Source organism: Galendromus occidentalis, unplaced genomic scaffold (genome assembly GCF_000255335.2).
Source record: "Galendromus occidentalis unplaced genomic scaffold, Mocc_1.1 scf7180000075683, whole genome shotgun sequence".
Taxonomy (NCBI): Eukaryota; Metazoa; Arthropoda; class Arachnida; order Mesostigmata; family Phytoseiidae; genus Galendromus; species Galendromus occidentalis.
The window spans coordinates 100,137-120,128 of record NW_003803673.1 but is presented as its reverse complement, the minus strand read 5'-3'; the positions used below and the strand labels follow the sequence as shown (position 1 = coordinate 120,128).

The window sequence follows — 19,992 nt, the reverse complement described above, 5'->3', positions numbered from 1 at the left end:
CATTAGCCGGGGGTCTTCCGGGCGGGCATCAGAACCCTCCGTTTTTTTCTCGTTGTTGACTTGTCGCTCGATGGATGGATTCACTGCATTCGCATGTTGTCCGCATGGCTCCCATGCCCATGATTCTCTCGTGGATGTGTCTCTTGCTAAGCGGAATCACAGCTGCGCGTGAGAAACCACGAGAAAGCGTGCGAAGAACGAAGCGTGCCGTGTTGGGGAGTTGCGAAACCACCGTCAGTTGTGGTCGCCGAGAGTTTCGTTGTGGCAGCATGGGTGGTGAGCAGAGAGCGAAAATGATTTCACTTTCATAACAAGTAATGTCATGAAGGTGTATTCTCAGAGCGTGCGTCCGTCTTAATTACCTACATAATGGCGTGAGAACGGAGTGCAAGTAAAGCGCTTCGCTTTAGCACGCCCGGGAACGGCTCATGAACGCGCCGCAAGATTCAAAAGTCCACAGTCGATTTCAATAGCTGCCGATGACTTCTGCCGCTCGCAGTAATTGAATCTCGAAGTGCCGAAGAAGAAACGCATGGCCCCCAGCTCGCGTGATTAGCGTGATTTCGCAGGCCAATGTACTGAGAGAATTCGAGTCTGTACCCTACTTGTTCGGAGCTTTAGGGCGAGAGTAATCCGTTCCGCTTCGAATCGATGAGTTCGTGATGAAGTGTTTGAGATTCGCTTTAGTCCGGGAAACTATTGTTCATGTCAGCTAACATCTGACGAACAAATAAACACAGCGTTGTTCCGTGTTTGGTCAGAGAAAACATCGATCAATCGACGTTGCTAGGCGAGGACTCAGTGAAGCTTGATGGTGGCTGCCGATTGATAGATGTCACTTCGTATTGAATGCGTCGCTGTCCGTGAGTTCCTACTGCGCTCTATTCGAAAAAAGCGATTCCCCCACCTCACTCGTGGTCGTCCCGATCAGAGGGTTATTCTTTGATTGCCGTGTATATCGTGAATGGATCCCCTCGCTGGTGGACACCGACATGGAGCGCCGGTGACAATCAGTTCATCGTCTCGGCTTTATCCGTGTCGCGTCAGGTGGCTCCACCTTACGGCAAGCGTCGACTGACACGGGAAGAGCTGCTCGGGGGAGGGGGAGACTCAATGGGCAAGGGTCTGTTAGTAAACTTTGGATCCGACCAGAAAGTGGTGGAGGCAGGTGCCTTGCCGCTTGTAGGTAAGGGGAGCTTGCCACGTGAGTAGCGGCAGCAAGTCAGCGACGATCAGAAATGGTCGTCTATTTGAGAAAGGGCAGCTGACCCGTCGGCCATGCCGCAGCTCGGTCACACATGAGAGAGGGAGCTTCGGCAGTAATTCAGGGAGAGAACATCGATATTGTTTGTGAGAGAGTATGAACTTGGTTTACGCGAGCTCCCGACGGAGGGCGCTACTTAGTCAGTTTCTTGACTGGACCTCCGACGACGGACTTTGACATTGAAAGCGGCTGTGTGTGTAACTTACCCTGTAATTCAGAGCGGATCGCTTTCTGATGCAGCGGGAACCCGGCAGAGATATTGGAGCGAAGTATCGACACCGAATGAAAACCCGATCTGGGCGCGGTGAGAGCGCAGTGTCATTGAATTGGGTCGAAATTCCCGACCATCAATTCCGTTTTATCCCTGAAAGACGCGAAGGGGCATCTCGAGCATCAAATTAGCTTATTTATGAGCGGATCTCATGCTTATTGTCCACTGTGATGACAGAGCGCGATCTATTCGAGTTTCACGATGGAATTTCCTCGGGCGGTTCTCAATGCGGAATCGCAGCCATGCTCCGAAAATCGTGGAGACGATGGCTCACGAAATGCTCGCTTGGATGATTCACCTCGTAGAGAATTAAAAACAAGCGCGGACGAGAACCGGTGAGGGTTCTGAAGGTGATAATGCAGGTGTAGATTCTCCACTTGGCGTCACAGGAAGATTTCCCCATTTGGAACGACTGAAGAACCGATCGGACACAGAATACATATCCGGAGAGCCACCCCGGCGCAGTCTCTTCTCCACAGATCAGAACGAGAGGGACTCTAAGAAATTCGGGGCGGGAAAAGGGCAGAATCGGTGCGAGAGAAGTATCGCGATCCTCTTCTAATGGTACCGAGCAGGTCCTTATTGACTGGAACTTGCTTCATTTCTCGGATTACCCGGGAAGAAAATCAGCCGCGAAAGCGCGACTCAAGCTGTCAGCCAAACTTGCAGCGAGGCGACAGCGCGCGGAATGCGACGTCTCCGTGACGAAGCTTGTCGAGTCGAATTCCTATAAAATTTCTTACTAGGGCTGCGAGACTCGATTCCCAATGGAAAAATAATTAGACGAGACAGTTCGTCAAGAAGACAGACACCATTCGAGAAGCTGCGTCGCTCCATCGATGTTGAAACTCGGAATTCTTCTTGAATGATTCTCAACTGGAATTCTTCACGAGCTCTGTGTTTGAATGCAATGGGTTCTTTCGCGAGCCTCGCCGCTTGGCCAATGACCATTCGTTCTCTCCGCGGAGAATTCGGTCTCGATTGCTTTGTCCTCGATCGTCTAATTCTATCGGCTTCGATTCAGGCGGATGCTGCTGTGTCGGATGCCGGAGTGAATATCTTCGTCGGAAGTATTCCGATCAATGGCCTCGCATTTCCCAAGGCGGGAGATTCCGAATACTCTCCTCAGTCTCGAGCCTGCAGATAGAGATCATGAGATCGCTTATGGGATAAAGTCTGGAGAGAATGTGGATGGTTGCTTTCGACACCCGTGGACATCGCCCGATTTTAGGATTGGATCGCTACGGGCAGAAATCTTTTCAATCGTTGGAGATATCGAGCAGAAGGGTACCCGTGGGGTTTTTTCTTGTTCTTCTGATCACAGAGGAACTCCCGGTGAATGATGCTCGGTCAGAATCGTTTTGCTGTACGTCAGGTTGTTCCGAGGCCAGGCGGCGTTAGCTCGCTGCTCCCTCACGTCAGACGACCAGGTGACCAAATAAAGCTGATTTACGATAAATACTCCTCCGCTGGAGATCTCTCTTTTCAGAGGCCCCTCCCTGCTCGGAGCCAGACGACTTTCCTACTCCCAAAATACTAGACCTGGACCAAGAGCATATCCGTCAGGTTCCTTTTAGCGGGATTGTGATTGAGCTTCGGATTATGCTATCAGAGAGCTTGTTGAGATCGCGTGTTCTTTTTTTGAATGGTCGATTTTCCCGGATTCCGGAGGTCGCGAAGGTCGCATCCTTGGACTCCGGAACACTATCGAAGAACTGCTGCGGAGGAATACCAGCTGTGGAACCAGCGCGACCTCTCGCAGGTCAAAGCGCCTGACTTTCTCTGCAAGCCTGACGGAAGGCTGATGAGCCACTTATTTACAATACTCTACAAGAATATTGAGAATCACGAATACTGTGATCGCGCCGGAGAGCTCTTTGATGTTGTCGCTGCAGCATTAATAGCGGTCAAATCGATACAGTTCAGAAGAATGTCTCTGTTATGAATATGTCCGCTTTGTGGAAATTATCGATGCGGATTACGTTTCATGACTGGCTGGCGGACGTTGCGTGAGTGCGAAAACCACCGACGAACTCTTCCTCGTTTACTTTGGAGCAGATTAAGTAATCCAGAACAAGTCGAGTGATCGTGTTTCGATCTCGAAAACCAACTGTGAGTTCGATGTATGGATTTCGAAACTGTCGGGAGCTTCACGGTCGCCAGAAAGTTGAACTCGATATTTATCCGACTCTCGACAGCATTATCCTTTCTTTGCGGATCTTAATGCAGCTCTCTGATCGGAAGCAACCAGCTTGCAGCAGCAAGGAAAATACGAAAGCAGTCAGTCGAACGTCCTGTCGGCGGCTCTGGTAACGCGGCGTTACGTTCTCGCTACCAGTTCCCTCACCATAGTTGAGCCGAATCCAAAATGGCGGCGACGTCTTACGGCTCCGTGGATATCCAGTGCCCGCTTCGAAGGCAACAGAACGCCAGCCCCGCAAGCAAGTCAGCGACCAGCCCGCCCGTCCGTCTGCCACTCAGTCAGTCAGTCGGTCGAAGAGCTTGCCAGCCTTCGGTGCTGGTCAAAGTGCCGGACAGGGTTATTGTGCACGAGCTGTTCGAAAAAAGTGTCTCTGATCGCAGCAGGTGTCTTCGAGTGCCGTTTGGTATGCAGTGCAGCTTGTGGATACCGTATACCTACATATAGTCATCACGTGTCAGAGGATGCCAACCCCTTGGATACTTCGAAAGTCATCGCGGGACCTCAAGTATTTCCATGATGGGAGTTTTTGACGGACGGTGAATTCGCAAGACGCAACCAGAAATTAGACAATTCAAAATCGTCGATCGAATAGGAAAGGAGAAGATTCTCCTCCATCGCACTGGCAGCTCCGATCACGTTTAGGGACTCTGAATGATTGGCTCAAGGAGTCTAGTTCGGAATTGCTAGAATGTTGAGAGGGTCGGCAAATCCGATTGCGGATCGTCTAGAATTCGTGGCATGCGGGACAAGTTTCGCGTCTAGAGAGGGAGCCGCTTTGAAATTCTAGACGCTTGCCTAGTTTCGAGCCACTCTTTCGGACGGAGCTTCCAGTGAGTTACTCCGTCGGGTGAACTTTGAAACTCCACAAGGGTCATCCTCTTCTTTCCTGATTCCGAAGTTCCTCATCGTTAATTCTAAAATATCGCTGTCCATCCTCAGAAGTCGTGTCTATTTAATCATCAAGTTTTTCACGTAAACCTCCCGACTTGATATTGACCCGTCACAAATCGTTCCGCATATTCCGACGGTGTCCTATTTATTTATTCACTCATCCATTTTCCGATTGGAATTCTCCGAGGGATTCTCGCGGACTTACGACGTTCGACAGCGGAGTTATCTCATGGATTCTCGCAGTTTCCCGCAGTAGCACTCTGTCGGTCGGAATCACTTTTCTCGAAGCGGAAGCGGCCGCTTCGCCTCAGAGATGATGAGAGGAGGAAAATTCTGTTGCGGACGAAGACTCAGCCGAGAGTCATAAGAGCAGGAATCGGATACCCAAGGGACGGCTTCGATTTCTCGCCCCGCGATTTATTTTCCGAAGGGATGATCGAAGATAGGTAGCCGATCGGCTCCATCCCGCTAACCGGGAAGGTTCTGTTTTTTCATGTTTTCTCCACCGCGCAGTCGGAATCCACATCGGCACGATGGGCTATAACGCGATTTTTCTTCTCGCGCTCAGCATTTCTCAACCCAATTTGTGGTCTAACCCATATTTTTTTGTTGTTTGACGTCCGAGCGAAAATAACCTCAGCCACCGCTGCAAACACTGCCGTGAGAAACTGAAGTTTTATATTCGCGGTATTGTGCGAGATGCTTTTGCTGAATAATTTTGCGACGATCGTCGTTCACATTTCGCAATCTGTCTTGTGACCGGGAGCCTGTGTAGCTTCCGTGGCTCTATCGGCTTCACGAGCGACTTCATAGAATTCTCGCGCTGTAGTCCGGTTCAGATCTGACCTGGAGGAATAAGGGGGGGCGGCATAGGTTCCCCTGATTTCCATCTAGATCGAAGGCTTTTGATATTTTCCGCTCGATCATGATCTATACATGACGAGCAAGTCGCCGGCGGCGCGCCGGAAACACAGTCATCATGTCATGTGTTACCGACAACGAATGTGTGGATCCGATACCATCTCTGGCAGCTCGAACAGAAAGACAACGCGCGACGTCACGTACATATAGCTGCATTTTCCCCGATGGAAAATCTCGAATTCTCTCTCGGTCGAGTTCTCTTGCACGACCACGACCATTCGATTTTCTTCACTATTCGTTTTACGCCTCCACAGAATACGGCTCTGATCATTCCACTCACGGAAATTCGAGTTAAACGCTGCATGCTCATGGGACGGGGAAGCGTCAGGGGTAGCTCTTGGCGGAGCCGGAGTTATGCACACGTTCTGTCGTCACGTCGTTCCGTGTGAGCGTTCCCTTGTTGTGATGCTGGCATTTTGTTCGTGTTTTGAAAACCAGAAACGGTCGGAGAAGAAGAAGAGTCCGGTAACAGACAGGCTCGAAAGGCGGACAAGCGATGCGAAGACCTTTTTCGAGCCAAAATGGAAGTGAACATACTACTATCTGACCGCCACCACTTGACTCGTTGGTTAGTCGGTCTGTCTGTCTGCCTTTTCTTCCGTCGAGAAGACCGCCCGTCCACCCGCTTGTGTGCTCGCTCGCTTGCTTGCCTGCCTGCATGCCCGTCCGCCTGCCTGCCGAGCCAACTGTTTTCAGTCTGTCAGACCAAAACAGGCGTTCCTGCTCGTGGCAGTGAGCGTTTCCCGTCCGACGAACGATGCGACCACCAGCCACTGAATCGGACTTGTCACGCTACGCTAGGAGAAGACCCCCCTGCGGACGATACCCGAAGCAGGAGTAAGCGCTCACAGGGTCGAAAGTTCGCTCTCAGCCTAGAAGTGGGACGAGGGTGGGCGACAATGAATTCTTCCTGCTCGCTGTAGGTGTCAGGGGGGTCAACGAGATTGCACGGGAGACTTTTCTATTGGTTCCGCAGGGACTCCCCTTTCAGAAACACTGAAAAACACCGTGGAATGTTTTTGTGTAGTTTCTTCTTGTGTCCCGTTTTTTCCTCGCAACTCTTCTCAACTTTCGATCTTGATTGGGGAACGCGGTCCCCTTGGTTCTAGCGTTTTTTTTCTTATCAAGTGCGTGGTACTTGTCTCGTCACTACGCGTCTCCACTCTTCGCTTCCGGGCGAGTCTCAATCCTTTCTAATCGTTCGATGGTGATGTCGTTGCTCATCGAATACCGCAGTTCGGAGAGTCTCTCGCGGAGTCAAGCGATTCGAGAACTCGATCATTCCACTAGCCGCCGCGGCCTGGCCTAACACGACGTCGACGAGCCGATGACCCCTCGGCTCGAACGATACAAGACTTATATTAGCAGAAAAGCGACAAAGTCCCGCTTAATCAGGCTGACAATGGCTCGTGGATAGGACGGCGTCGTGAATAACGCGTGTTCTGCCGATCGTGATACGGAGCGTCTGTGTTGGCTCTTGGCTCTGAGTCGCCGTCTGTTTGCTTGACTCTGTCTGTTGTAGTACCGGCAATCTGGTTTCGGTCGCTGTCTCGTCGTCAAATACGCTCATGTGATCGTCTCATGTGTTCCTGTAGTAAAGCCGCCGCTCGCGAAAGCGGAACAAGCGAGGCTTTGGACAAGCTGAAAACGAGCTCTTAGCCCCCGACCGACAGGCCAGCATCGAGTATTTCCGAAGTTTTCCTCATGAGGATGCCCTCGCGGAAGACTACCGGCACATCTTTCTGATGCCCAATTCCTCAATCGACTCGATTCTCCGCCAACACGTCACGTTGGAGGGAACTCAGAGAAAGGGGCATTTATCCGCCTCTGTGAGGACACGTTCACGTGCCCAGGATATGCGGCGGCACCGGAAGATTCGAGTTTGTCCATTCGTGGCACAGCGTCCTCCCCTAGTTCACCCCTCCTCGAGCTGAAACTTCCAGCTGTCTGAGCGGTTGCGCCACCTTCTGACGCTGCAGAATATTCCGGGAAAGCCAGAAGCGAATTCTGATTTTCCTGGATGGACTCATGAGAATCGCCGAATCGTGTTACTCGCTCAGTGCGGATTGCGCGCCCGGATAACGACTACTGTGAGCAGAGCAACATGGCTCCTCGGTTCTTTTCACTCTGGCGAAAATTCAAGCGGCAACACGCCAACAAACGCGGTCAAACGTTGACGTATTTCTTCGCTGATGCGACTGAAACAGAGCGAAAATCCACAGAAAGCAGCATGATCGACATCGATCAGACTGCCACGTTCTCCTTATTAATAATCGAGTTGAATTGACGCTCGGCTCTCAGCCTGCGGCTCCAATCGATTATCCGGTTGACTTTTGATGGAACCCCGTTTCGCATACGTACATCACGCGAGACGTCATTGACGCACGAGCGGCGCGAAGGTGTTCTGTACATCAAGAACAAGCAGCGAAGAATGGGATCATCCGTGATTGGGTTGATTAGGAGAATATGTGAGCGACGAGGAGAATGAAAAGGATGATGAACAATGCGTCCGAATACCGCAAGGCGAGACGGGGGTTTGTCCGGGAATCCAAGCCTCCACGAGCGGCGATGCTCCTCATATTTGTGGTCATAACGGAGTTGGGTTTCCGGACGGCGATGCGCATCGGGAGGAGAAGAAATCGGCGCGCGCAGAAGAATCGCCTCAGGAGCGTTGGGTTCCAACGTTGGTGTACCTGTAAGCATTTGAATCCCGGAATGCTCCATCGGCTTCTCGACTGTGCTCAAGGTTGACTCGGTGGAACCTCGATCGGGTATCGGTGGCCGAAGTCGAGGGGAACTGACAGCGGGGGTCATAGAATATTCTTTCTGTTCCGAAGGTGCGTGGTTGACGCGTAACTCTGAGAGCTGACTGCGAGAAAAAAATGAAGACGAAAAGTCAGCCAGCCAGGCATACAAGCAACCACTCACTCAGTCAGTGCGCAATCTGAGGGCGGTGGCGAACTCCCACACGGGCCAAGGTCTCAGTCGAAGTAGACAGCAGCAGCGGCGGCAACTTCGGCGGCAGTTATTCCCCCGGTTCAGCCTCCCATTCAAAACGTCGCAAGACTTCAATTAAACAATAGCCGATTCGATTCTCAAAATCGCCATCAGGTTTGCACGCTGCTTCGGAGACAGCCTGATCTAACCGCGTTTTCGACTTTCGTCCCCTTTTATTCGGCAGCATCTTTGTTCTCTCTTCATCGACTCGGATGAAGAGTGACGCTTGTCTGGCGGATGGCTGGTTCGACCACCGAAAGAATCGTTGTGACATTGTACGCCTAATGCGTCTTCATCCCCGCTCCGTTGGACGCTTGCCATCCGATCGTTAGATCCTGACGGATCCGTCAGACGTTATGGTTCAATAATTTATTTTCTCACCGCAGTCCGACGAGAGCTCGGGGCAGAAAGCTCCGAGCTCACTCGTCACTTGGGAGGGATCTCTCCTTTCATGACATTTCCTCGATGGGCGTGCGCCGTATTGAGGCGTTTCGCTATTCCTGATTGCGAGCAATCCATTTCAAAGCCGTTCGTTCCCCGGAGGGAATTAATAAGTCCGTTAATTATTCCCATTTGTAGAAAAGGGATCGGCGCGGCGTTCGAGCAATTGTTTGAAATTCGAAACAGCTGGGAGGCAAAAACTGTACAACGCTTGTACTGCGTCGAAAGGAGGTTCGAGGAATAAATTATTCATGATTCCACCTACAACCGGATGTTTAAGCTCCACTCTCGCTTTATCTGAAGGCCGAACTGATCCGATCTAGTGAACGCGTTCTGTCGTTATTCGAACAGTTAGCTTTTCTGGAATAAGGGTTCTTGCTTCGCTTTCGGAATTGTTTCCAAGCTCTGACCGAGTTTTGTTCAACAAATGTTACGCTTCAATTCGCGCCGAATGGCTGACTACCTGGCTGCCTCCGGCTTTTGTTTCCATTCTGTTGTCGGTGCTTCTGGAACGAGATTATCCGCCCTAGAATCGGAAACGCTAAAAAATCGGATGAAGACGCTGCGTGCCATGTATACGACGGAAGGGAAGGGACGTCGCGTGCAGCTCGAGCGAGATCCTGTCCGCGGAGCTCTTTGCGGTGAAAGCACCAATTACCGCGCTACTCCACGTTTGCCAAGGCATGTTGCCAAGACCGTTAGGACGGGAAAACACTTAGTCATCGATCTTGAGGGGATGAACACTGCTGTGACGGTGTGGGAGCGGAGTCGTATGGGCGCCTGGCAGCTCATCCGTCATACTGGATAAACACTGACACTGTTCAATCTTTTCCCACATTCACCGGAGAATCGCGGTCGAGGGATGTTGGGAATAAAATTCAGGTTCCTCGCGTGGTGCCATAGTGATCGCCCGGGGGTTTCGGTGTAGATCCACAATACGTAATTCTTCAAGCTTCCCAGAATGGGAGGGATGCCGAAGGGTCTTGCGTATTGGCTTCGTTTTCCCCATGAGTTGTGAATAACTCGCTTCCGGATTTGTTCAATCACGGACTGAAAGGTTCGGTTCGAATAGGGGGAGCTCGCGATGATTTATGATCATATCGATGACATTTCGACCGAGCCTCCGCGGGGTCTTACGGGGTCGACCACGTAGTCGGACGGGAACAAAACTCAAACCATCGATTCCAGAGGACTATCTCCGTGTCTCTGTTGCGAATAGCCGTTAATGACTTCGCGCCGCTCCTATGTATTTCCTATCTGGGACGAGACGATGAGCAAATTGGAAGGCGAATGGTGTGTGGGCGGAGATGAATCTTCACCGTGTTCACTCACCGCACTGTTACATGGGAATGACGAATCGCGCATCGCGGCCAAGGTAGACATGTTCCGAGCCTTGTCTGTCGTCCGGCTGAAGTCGTTCGACGAGATTCCACCGTCAAAAGCGGCTCTCATCGTCGATTCGGCTGTTTCGGCTTGTGCGCACAGATAAGCAGTACCTGGAATCCGAGAATCCATCGGGTTCTTCTGTTGTCGAAAAAGCAAATCCGAGCTCGTCTTTGCTTATCCGAAGATTCCGGGAGCTCGCTGCCCGAAATCGCTGAAGTGACATCTTGACAGCATGAAGTGCCAGATTTCTTCAGAGATCGCTGCAGAACACCCCCACCCCCAATGAGGCGAGCTGCCCGCTTCCTGTGGAGATCTTTGGAATGACTTCAACTTTTTATTCATGGAAAGTAGGCCTCCTGGAGGCGGAAGCTGCGGAGCGGTTCCAGGGAATTCTAATGGAACTAGATGTGGGGATGGTCATCGCTTCGACCCACAAGCGATAAGTCGCTCTGTGAGTTCTAGTGAACGGCAGCGATTCGTGCTTCGGGTCGCTCTTCCCGAGCCCCGAACTGTCCGTTTGGTTTCGGTATCAACCCCGATGAGGATAAGTATCTCTATGATGCCTCCCCGACGAAAAGCTTGCTGCTCTCCTCGGTGGCTATTTCCGTTCTTAGATTCCGGGAATGCCAAGGACGCAGAAGTTCGGCACAGGCTGAGCGGACAGGCGAAGTTAATTCTCAAGTTTCGTATCGCGGCTGTATGGAGCCATCGGAAAGCGGTTCGTGGAGAGCCCACGCAACCCTTCACAGAACAGAAGCTCGAAACGCTCAGGATAGCCTTGCTCGTGGCTGGAAGCGCAATTAGTCCGACTCGATTCTGAAGTTCATGTCGGCTCATTTTCGAAAATTAAAAAAAGCTGAGCGAGCAATAAACTCAACTCAGTATCTCGCCATCGTTAAATTCTGCCACTGAAGCGTGTCATGGGGTAGTCGTGCGCGCCCCAGGATTATATATGAACCCCGAATCGTTCATATTTTTGGATTCGCCTCTTTGTGTATGGACAGAGCAGAAAACGGGGTGAGCACGACGGTGCGAGTCGTCTTCTGAGAATTACCATGACATGGCTCTGTCGAGGATTTTGAAAGGACCTTTATTTTGGGGCTTGAGAAAGCTATCAGCCTCCCGATCTCCGCGCTGAATTTGAGCCGAATATCGTCTGGCGGGAGCTGACAGAATTCTGCTCCGTCGAGTAACCCAGTTTTTTAACCGAGGCAAAACGTGTCCGCGGCGACAGGAGGTGGGGAAAACTTCGTGTCGGACAAAAGTTCCATGCAAGACGGCGAGTGATAGGAATGAAGAGAGACAAGTGCTTCGAGCTCGGATGTCTTTTCTCGGGTCGCACGGATCGACGCTTTCGTTCTTTTGCTCATGGACAGGGGCGGGAAGTACGTTTGCTTCCTCCGGAATGGCGAGCTGGCTGGACTCATGGCGGACAAGCGAAGTAAGCCACCCGCCAGTCGACGGACGGATGGACATTCAGACAGTATAATGCTAGACGGCGTCTTCGTTCCGAATCGAAACCGTTCACGGCTTCGCAACGGAAATCTTTCGACGTCTCAAGCTGTGCGTCTGATCGTTGTGAGGTTCAGTCCGCTTTCGATACCCAAGGAAGAAGAAGGACTTTGACAAATGCTTGCTCAACATTTAAAAATAACCGTATATTTGCCTTGGGAGAAAACAACGCTTGTGACGGGGGGCTTGGTCTTTCGCTCTCATAGCTTCGGAGACCCTGTTCGACTGGGCTCGATGAGATGAGCGGTGTTTTCCGAGCCTCCATGGGCTTATATTCATGAGCGTCATCGATAATGTTCTCAACACAGTGTGATTTGGACGCTTTCTCGAGCCTCATTACCTCCAGTCGCAGCTCTTAATTTTTTGCCCGCGCTGCCGCCCCGAATCCGACTCGCTCCGTGTCTTGAGCATTTCTCAAGCGTTGCCCTAACCCGAGGGGTCTCTTTGGGATGGAAATTCCCGGGCAATTCCATCTTCAAGATCTATATTTACGAACCTTTGTTTTTGCCATGCCGTGGGCGCTCGTTGTTTTGATTAGTTTCGAGAACTAATTAAAGCTCTGAGATTATTTCGGAAGCGGCGAGCCTGCTCTGAAAACCGGGGGAGTCGCTTTGATTCACCCAATGGGAATCATTTAAAAAATACATCCCATTAGCTTCAATGCGGTGTGTCGATGTAGAAACGACGTGGTTGTCCATCATGATTCGTAGTGAGTAGTGACCCTCCGGCCATACGGTCTTCGATGCGTTCTTCAGCTTTCTCGGTCGGCGTGCCTAAGAAGAAAGATTGTCGCGCATACTAATCATCCGCTCGGCATTCATTGCTGGTGCTGGTCAGAGTCTCCCACTCATGGGCTGTTTTTCCCCTTCTCTGCTTATGTTTGGGTGCTTTGTTGCCGGTGTGGTTATTTGTCCCATTTCTGGTCAGCGCGGAGCGGATTGCCGTAGCTCCAGCCCCTGTGATACAGTTTATCATCCGAGAAAATGGCGAAGAGCCTCGCTGCTGGCCGAGAAAGAATGCAAGACATTGTTCCGTCGAGTGCTTAATAGCAGTGAGGAGCGACGTCCATCGGTCGACCGAGTAATGCCGCTTAGGAAAAAAGGCTAAGCTTATAAACTGAGCGACCGAGATAATTTGCCCCTCTTTCGGCCCTGTAGAATCTTGAGCTTTTGCATCCCCCTGGCTCACCATTGTTGGCCAAAACTTTGAGTCTTCCTACTCCGACTCTTCTCTGGCACGTAATTTGTGTTCCCCTTTTCTCCGGTCAAGTGCGACGACATTCATCCAGAATGAAGTCTTGTTTTTGGAAGATTCGGTCGCAGGAGCATTCCAGTGTCGGCTCAAAGCTTGGCTTTTTTTTTGTATTCTTATCTGAAGGTCTGGATTTCTTCCTCCAGTTTTCTCCTCCGTCACCTTTTCCGATTTCGACTTTTACAAGTCTTTGCTTCAGTTTCTCAAGAGCTACCGCCTCGATCGGCACAGTGCACAGCTGATGTGAACTGAAGTCGCTTGTCTTCTCGGGCGTTTGGTGCAGCTTCCGGTATTTTTCCTCTTTTCCCCAAAAATTACCGCTGAGTTATATACCTATATGGGACTCCGGCGAGTGCGATGACGATCCGGACGACAGGTACCCGTTGCAAGCGAAATGAAGGTGAGGTGCCAATTGTCAGAGTTTTTTTTTCAACTTTCTTCCTTGAGCTCCGCCCCCCGCGCGAATCCCTTCTTTCGCGGGTTCCCATATGAACGATATACAGGAACCAATCGAAAGATGAAGAGAGAAAAACGAAAACGACGTTTGACGTTCATAATCATCGTCCCAGAGCGATCCTGTTTGCTTTCTCCTCAGACTTCCACCAGCAGCTCTGTCGTTTGATCACGTGTGTTCACTCCGATCCCATCGAGCCGGAGTCGGAAATTACATTTGAATCAGCTGGTCTTGACATCGGAACTTGACTGTAGAGATTCGATTCATTACCCTGCTCGGTGCCTATGGCTGGCGGCGTTCGGTGTTTGGATTGCAAAACTCATCACAGTGAGCTTAGGTATTGAACACGCGCCAATGATCCCCTTGTGAGCCGAGTCGGGTACTGGCATGAGGGTTGGATTTTTGTCCTGAGTATGACTCGAAGGGGGTCTAGCCATTCTTGGGAACTTGAGGTCCGTTCGCGTAGTTCATTAACATAGTACGGAACATTATTTGCGTCGTCTTGCGAATTCTACCGTCAGAAGCTGCCAGTTTCTTCGAGGCATCCTCTGCTACGCTTGGTGAAAGTGTTGGCTCCGTGGTGACCACGCTTTGATGAATTTCCGTTACAGAGGTGGCCATGTGTCCTTGACGAAGACGTCACGGAGATGACGTCCAACGTCAAGTCTATCCTCTTGGGTCGCCATCGGAAATATAGCGTTGCTCGTAATCAGAAAAATCTGACACGATCCAACGGAACCAGTGATTCGACAGTAAGTATTGGGATTTCGAGACGTGATCATGGGCTAACGTGTGGGAGAATTACACACAGCGTGAGCGATACGGTGTATTTTTGAATAATTCAAGAGAGGGCTCTTCGCGAGCTGTCAAGGAGTTTTCGCTTGTTCTCAGTGAAATGATCGCTCACGCCGTTTTGGCGTCGAAAATTCCCAGCAAACAAAAATTTACTGCAGTGCAGCCACGTGATGAAAGCTGAGCAGACCTGCCGTCGCGGTGGTCCTCGACGTTTTCTTGTTTGGACAGTCGTGAGAGTTTCGAGTGGTACGACTGCTCGCTCGCGGACGCGCTGAAAGGAGACTCGAGATTTTTGTACCTTTGTAGTCGCTCGTCGCCTAGTTTGATAATTCCGCTCCCTAGAGATTGAGGCGGAATTTTCGAGTAGAGTTCCTGTGGACTGCCCATTGCAAGGGCATTCATGTCCTGCTTCCAATTTTTATAAATCGATCCCATGGCTCTCTCGAGTAGTTCCCTCATCTGTGACTGATTCCTGAGGTTTGACGGATGTCCGATGGTCGCGATCCCCGAAAGTGGAATTACGAAAATAGAAGTTCGATCATCCTTCGGCAATTCGGGTGAATTCCTGGAGTGCCTGGCGGGTTTCTGCTTCGTCGAAAACGATAATGAATGGAACGGCCTCCACGTGACGACACGCTGGACTTACCCCGACGTCAAGTACCCATTTGCGTCCCCACGTACGAGCTATCGTAGTCCGCCCTTGCGGCGTACAGGGTCTATGAAGCCGGACCGCGTATCCCTTGTGAAGATATTGGGGGCATAACCAAAATTCGAGTCAACCGACAACGGCGGAGGAAGGGTGATGAGCTCCGCGGAAAAATTGCATGCGTAGAGGAGCTCGTGTTCGTTTTCCTCCTGTCGCGTGTGCTGCCACTTCCCTTCATCCTGCTTGAGATTTCTTTCCGGTGGCCGTGTCGCGGGATGGAGGCGAACGAGCATCGTCCATCGCCATGAGTCATGAGGTCGACTATTGGAATGCTCATTGGATTTTGCTCAATGCGATGACAGGGTCCCCCGCACAGAAAAAGCGATTTGAGACGCTTTCTGGGGATCGTTCTCTCACTGATCACGACTCTTCGTCTTCGCCATTATTGTATTCCTGCCCCCACTCCCACTCCACCTGGAATCTACCCCTATCTTATAGCGTCTCTTTCCCGACACGGTTTGCGAATCCCCAGCATACGATATATGGAGCTGACTGGATTTGCCGTCTCTCTGGAATTGCGATCCTAACATATTGACCTCTCATCCGAGATAACGGGTTCGGGTCAAGCGATAAAACTGTGGGGGTAGCATGACATTCGTCGCCGATGCCGGAACCGCCTTTCAGATCATTTCTCTATAAAATTTCACAAGGGGAGCCCGGTCTCAGTTCGTTCCATCTCATGCTACCTCGTTCAGTCCTGCCCTTCCGAACCCTGAGGTCTGTGGCAGACGGAGATTCGTAGAGACTTTGAATCGGTTTCTGGGCTTTCGAGATGTTCTCTATGGTGACGGGTCGGCTGCGAGATGCCTCCCCACGAGATTCGTCCCGAGCGGGTGGTATGTAGGTGTCAGAAATATAGAACGCTTAGAGCGGAAAGAGATCAGGAACATCGACGCGGTATTTGAGATAATGAGCAGCTTTTGTTTTCGCCTTTCGGACGTTCCAGCGAGTCGAGTTCCATTCTCGGCATAATATGACCTGTGAAGCCCTCTTCTCATGCAAAACAAACGCATAGAAATGAGACCATTCTGGAGCTGTGATTGCGTCCGATATTGAGGCCTGTATCGGCGCACAGGGCCCAACCCAGTAAAATTATCATTTTTAAAATATCGTCATCGAGAAGAAGGCGAAGCACCTTGAAATCGCTGACCTGGAGGCAGAAAGACCTGAACGAAATAGAAAAGATTCATTATACTCCACATCTTCTATGTCGGAAACTATTAGCAGACGTCGACAAGGACCTTGGTCGTAAGGCAAGGAGGGGGTATCGATAAGGATCCGAAAAATCCAGATCACGGCTAGCTACTGCAAGTCCGGAGGTCTTTGCCTCGAAGGCTCCGCACATTTTTCTGGTGCCCGAGTGAGAAAATGTGATGTTTTTTTTTCGAATCGACTGGAGAATGGACCTGATGTCCCTCCATCGATTATCTGAACCTTTCCGCTGACGCTCATCTTGATATCGTCTTCGAAGCCGTGCTATAGGGTCGAGTTGTGCGTAAGTGCCCTGCGCCCCCTCCATCATTATTTTCGGACATTGCCAGGGATTCGGAATATTGCTCGTTCATCGGATCATCAGTGATGTGATAGACATTCGGGATTTCTCTCACCGTCGGAGCGTCCCTCCCGGACTGAGATAACCCTAAGCAAAATCGTGCGGCGAGGAGAGAACATTATTCACGGATCGTGGGACGGTCGCAGACGGTACACGGGCACCGACACCTGGCATCTGTGTCCCTCCGATCACTCTCTTCCGATATCGGTCTCTCCAGAGATCCTGGCATCGCTATCGATTCGGAATTCTTCTTGTTTATTGCCCCAGTCATGTTTTTCGGAGGCTTTTCCTCGCTCAGACACTATCGGGCGGTGGTTGAGAAGCGGCCCGATGTATCAGCTCTGGGGTAACGCCCGCGGAGTGGTTTTATTTTTAGCAAGATTCTTCCCGTCCGTTTTTAATTGAGCCGCAAACGTTGAGCTCCTTGTTAATGAGATAATACACGCCGGCTCAGCCAAACTAAAAATGTCTACGACTACTGTGAGAAACTGACTTCAGGGCTTTCACTCCTCGCCACGACGAGCTGCATGGGAAAACTGATTCGGCTCGAGTTAGTAATCTCTTGCTTACGCGCATTCTCTCGACAGTGTCAAGCTGTTATTTAGGAAGCAAGCTCTGTCTTTCCAATAAATTATGTCCTCCACTTGCTGCGTTCTCACAAAACGACATCTCGCGAGTTTCCGTCACGAGTTTCTCCAGGGCTAGGTCCTGCGCGGCATCTTATTCGTTGATACCTGCCACGAGCTCCTCTCCGAAATTCGGCGGACGTATTGCGGTAAATCCGGCTTGGACAGCTCCCGTTAGACTCCATGCTCGGATTGCCGGGCACCATCCGAGATCAATGTCCCCGACTCGACAGAATGTTGAGGTCGCAATCAGAGTGTGGAATTCTCGGGAAAACGTCTTGGGGAAGCGAAGGTCCTCTCATTAGCCACTCGAATCCATATGTCGCGCCGTACTTGACCTCGAACCATTCTATTCCAGCCACACGACGCCTGGGTCACGGTGCACAATGTGAAATCGTACAAAGACGATGCCATTCTCGATCAAGACGACCTTATTGGAGACGTGTGTGATGACCGGGAGAACCTGATCGCCTTATTCGCCGAACAAAGTTCTCCCGTGAGTTCGCAGCATCACACTGGCGATGGGACGAGCGCGAGCTCTGTCGGAACGGAGAGTCCCGATCTCTTCATCGAGAATCATGCCGACTCCTGTACGACCGAGAAGCTATCGTTAGGTGAGTGCAGAGTAGCTGAATAATTATCTCCGAGAGACGAGGAACGCGAACGGTACCCTTAGGTTGAGGTTTGGCATTCTCGCCATATTTTCGAGCTGGCGAAGAGATTCAATAGGTTTGCCCGGCTCCGGGGCGCAGGGTTCGCGACGGATCTTTCGTGGATTGCTCCTTTCACTCGAAGCTCAGACTAACTCATCTACTCATTTTCCGCCCCGAGCATTCGTTCCACGCTCGAATCTCCGCTTTTCATCCCGACTCGATGCTGGAAGCCCTCGATTAAAGTCTAATCCCAGATCATTCGATGCGCTCTTAAAGACTCAGACATTCGTGCACCGCGCATGACTTTGAGCGCCGCCAAGTTATCGACGGGGATTCGACGGCTGGGACGACTTCCCTGTCTTATCGATGCCGGAGTAAGGTGTCGGAAACCCTTTCGGCTCTCCTTGGAGAATGGTACCTCTAAACATATTCATTCTGTGAACCGGAGAACCGCCGTATGAGAATAGAGGAGAACACCGAATTCCTCGACTATTGGTTGATCCGACGACAGGGATCGCTCCTGGAGGTTCCCGACGCTTTGATCGCCTCCTTCCTTCCCGCCGTGCGCTCGGTGTCTTCTGCCGCACTTCTTTGTGTTTCTTCCCCCGGCTCAAATCTAGGTCGAAGCTTCTGGTGTGGGTTATTCGCGAAAAGATCGAAGGGCGGCTCAAAGAATGAGTGACCCACGTCCACACAACGCACAAAAATAAGGAAAATCACGGAAACGATGATGAGATTTCCGGTAGTCGAAGACCGGCGAGAGTCGAATGCGTATACGAAGCCCATTGAAGTCAGATTCGGCGCCGATAATCGCACTCGATTTCTCTTCATATGATCCGGGGACTGCATTGTTTTCATGGGAGGGTCCGTCGCATCGTCCCGATCAGATTCCAGTCGCGTGGAAGAAGGGTCTCTGTGACATGCCACATGTATTGATCGCTGCACGGCTCCCCGCTAGAAGTCTGGTGCGAAGCTCCGAAGAAGCTGCGACCATGTGGTCAAGTTCAGCAACGGGAGGAGCGTATAGAACCGATTGTTGGAAGCGATCGAATTCTTCTTCATCCAAAACGATATTTTCCATTTCTTGTCATCATCGAGTATCGATCCATGAATCATCGGTATTGTGTTTATCGAAGCTTATTCCAAGCGCTTGCGCACACGCTGTGGTAATCCGTGTAAGGCATGCCACGCTCTACATAAAGATGCTTGACTCACCTGCACAATGACCCGGCATATCTCTAGTCAGTGGCTCGCCAAGTCATCTTTCGAGAATTCGTCTTAGTCTAGTCGAGGTACCGATGGGGAGTGAGCATGTCGATAGGAAGCGTGCTCGATCCCCGGCTCTTGGAATTACACATAAAGGTCGTGAATCCTCCTCCATCCTCTAACGTGTCCTTCCCGAACGCAGGGATGTCTACGTTGCATGTTCGGCGAGGCAGCGAGCCAGCTCTCTTGAACGGGACTGCTCTACCCGCAGGATTGATGGCAGGCGAAAACGGTGTGGCCACTCTTGATCATCACGGCAAGAGATGGTCCGCAGCCGTCGTACCCGAAGAAGCTCTCAACAACCATCAGATCAGCAACCATCACCTTCATCATCACCAGCAAAACAACAACAACAACAGTAGCAGTTTTAGTACAATCTCAGCCACGGATGGCAACAACAACCGCAACAGTGATCAGCAGTCGATGAAGTACAGCGCTTCCAGCGGCAGCACCAACAACAACAATAATAATAGCAACATCAACAACGTTAGCAGCAATTCCAATATCAACCAAATGAACAACCGCTACCATCGTCGGCGGAGTCAGAGTCTGCATAGGGTGAGTGTGGATGTTCATTTTTTTTCGATCGAGGTATGGAAGTCCCAAAGTTTCCGCCGAAAATCGTGGAAAGTCCAGTCGTCACTCACATCCCCCTGGCCTAACGGTCGTTCGATGTTCATCCGAATTCTCCATCAGAGGCTTCCGAGCCACACGATGTCTTCTTCCTCGGATCTAATACATGATGACTTTTTAGGGGTCATTCTTTATTTTTTCTGCCTAGATTTTCTGCTCACGAATGCCAG

At 51.0% G+C, this 19,992-nt stretch overlaps 1 protein-coding gene across 1 annotated transcript in view; it reads left to right on the top strand.

Annotated features, from left to right (window-relative positions):
* The window catches only part of baz (par-3 family cell polarity regulator), a 50,073-nt gene that overhangs the window by 23,459 nt on the left and 6,622 nt on the right, over window positions 1-19,992 (top strand). The window contains exons 2-3 of the mRNA XM_029112510.1: window positions 17,629-17,884; window positions 19,332-19,747. Coding sequence (XP_028968343.1) covers window positions 17,629-17,884; window positions 19,332-19,747 — 672 coding nt within the window. The remainder of the gene's footprint in view (window positions 1-17,628; window positions 17,885-19,331; window positions 19,748-19,992) is intronic.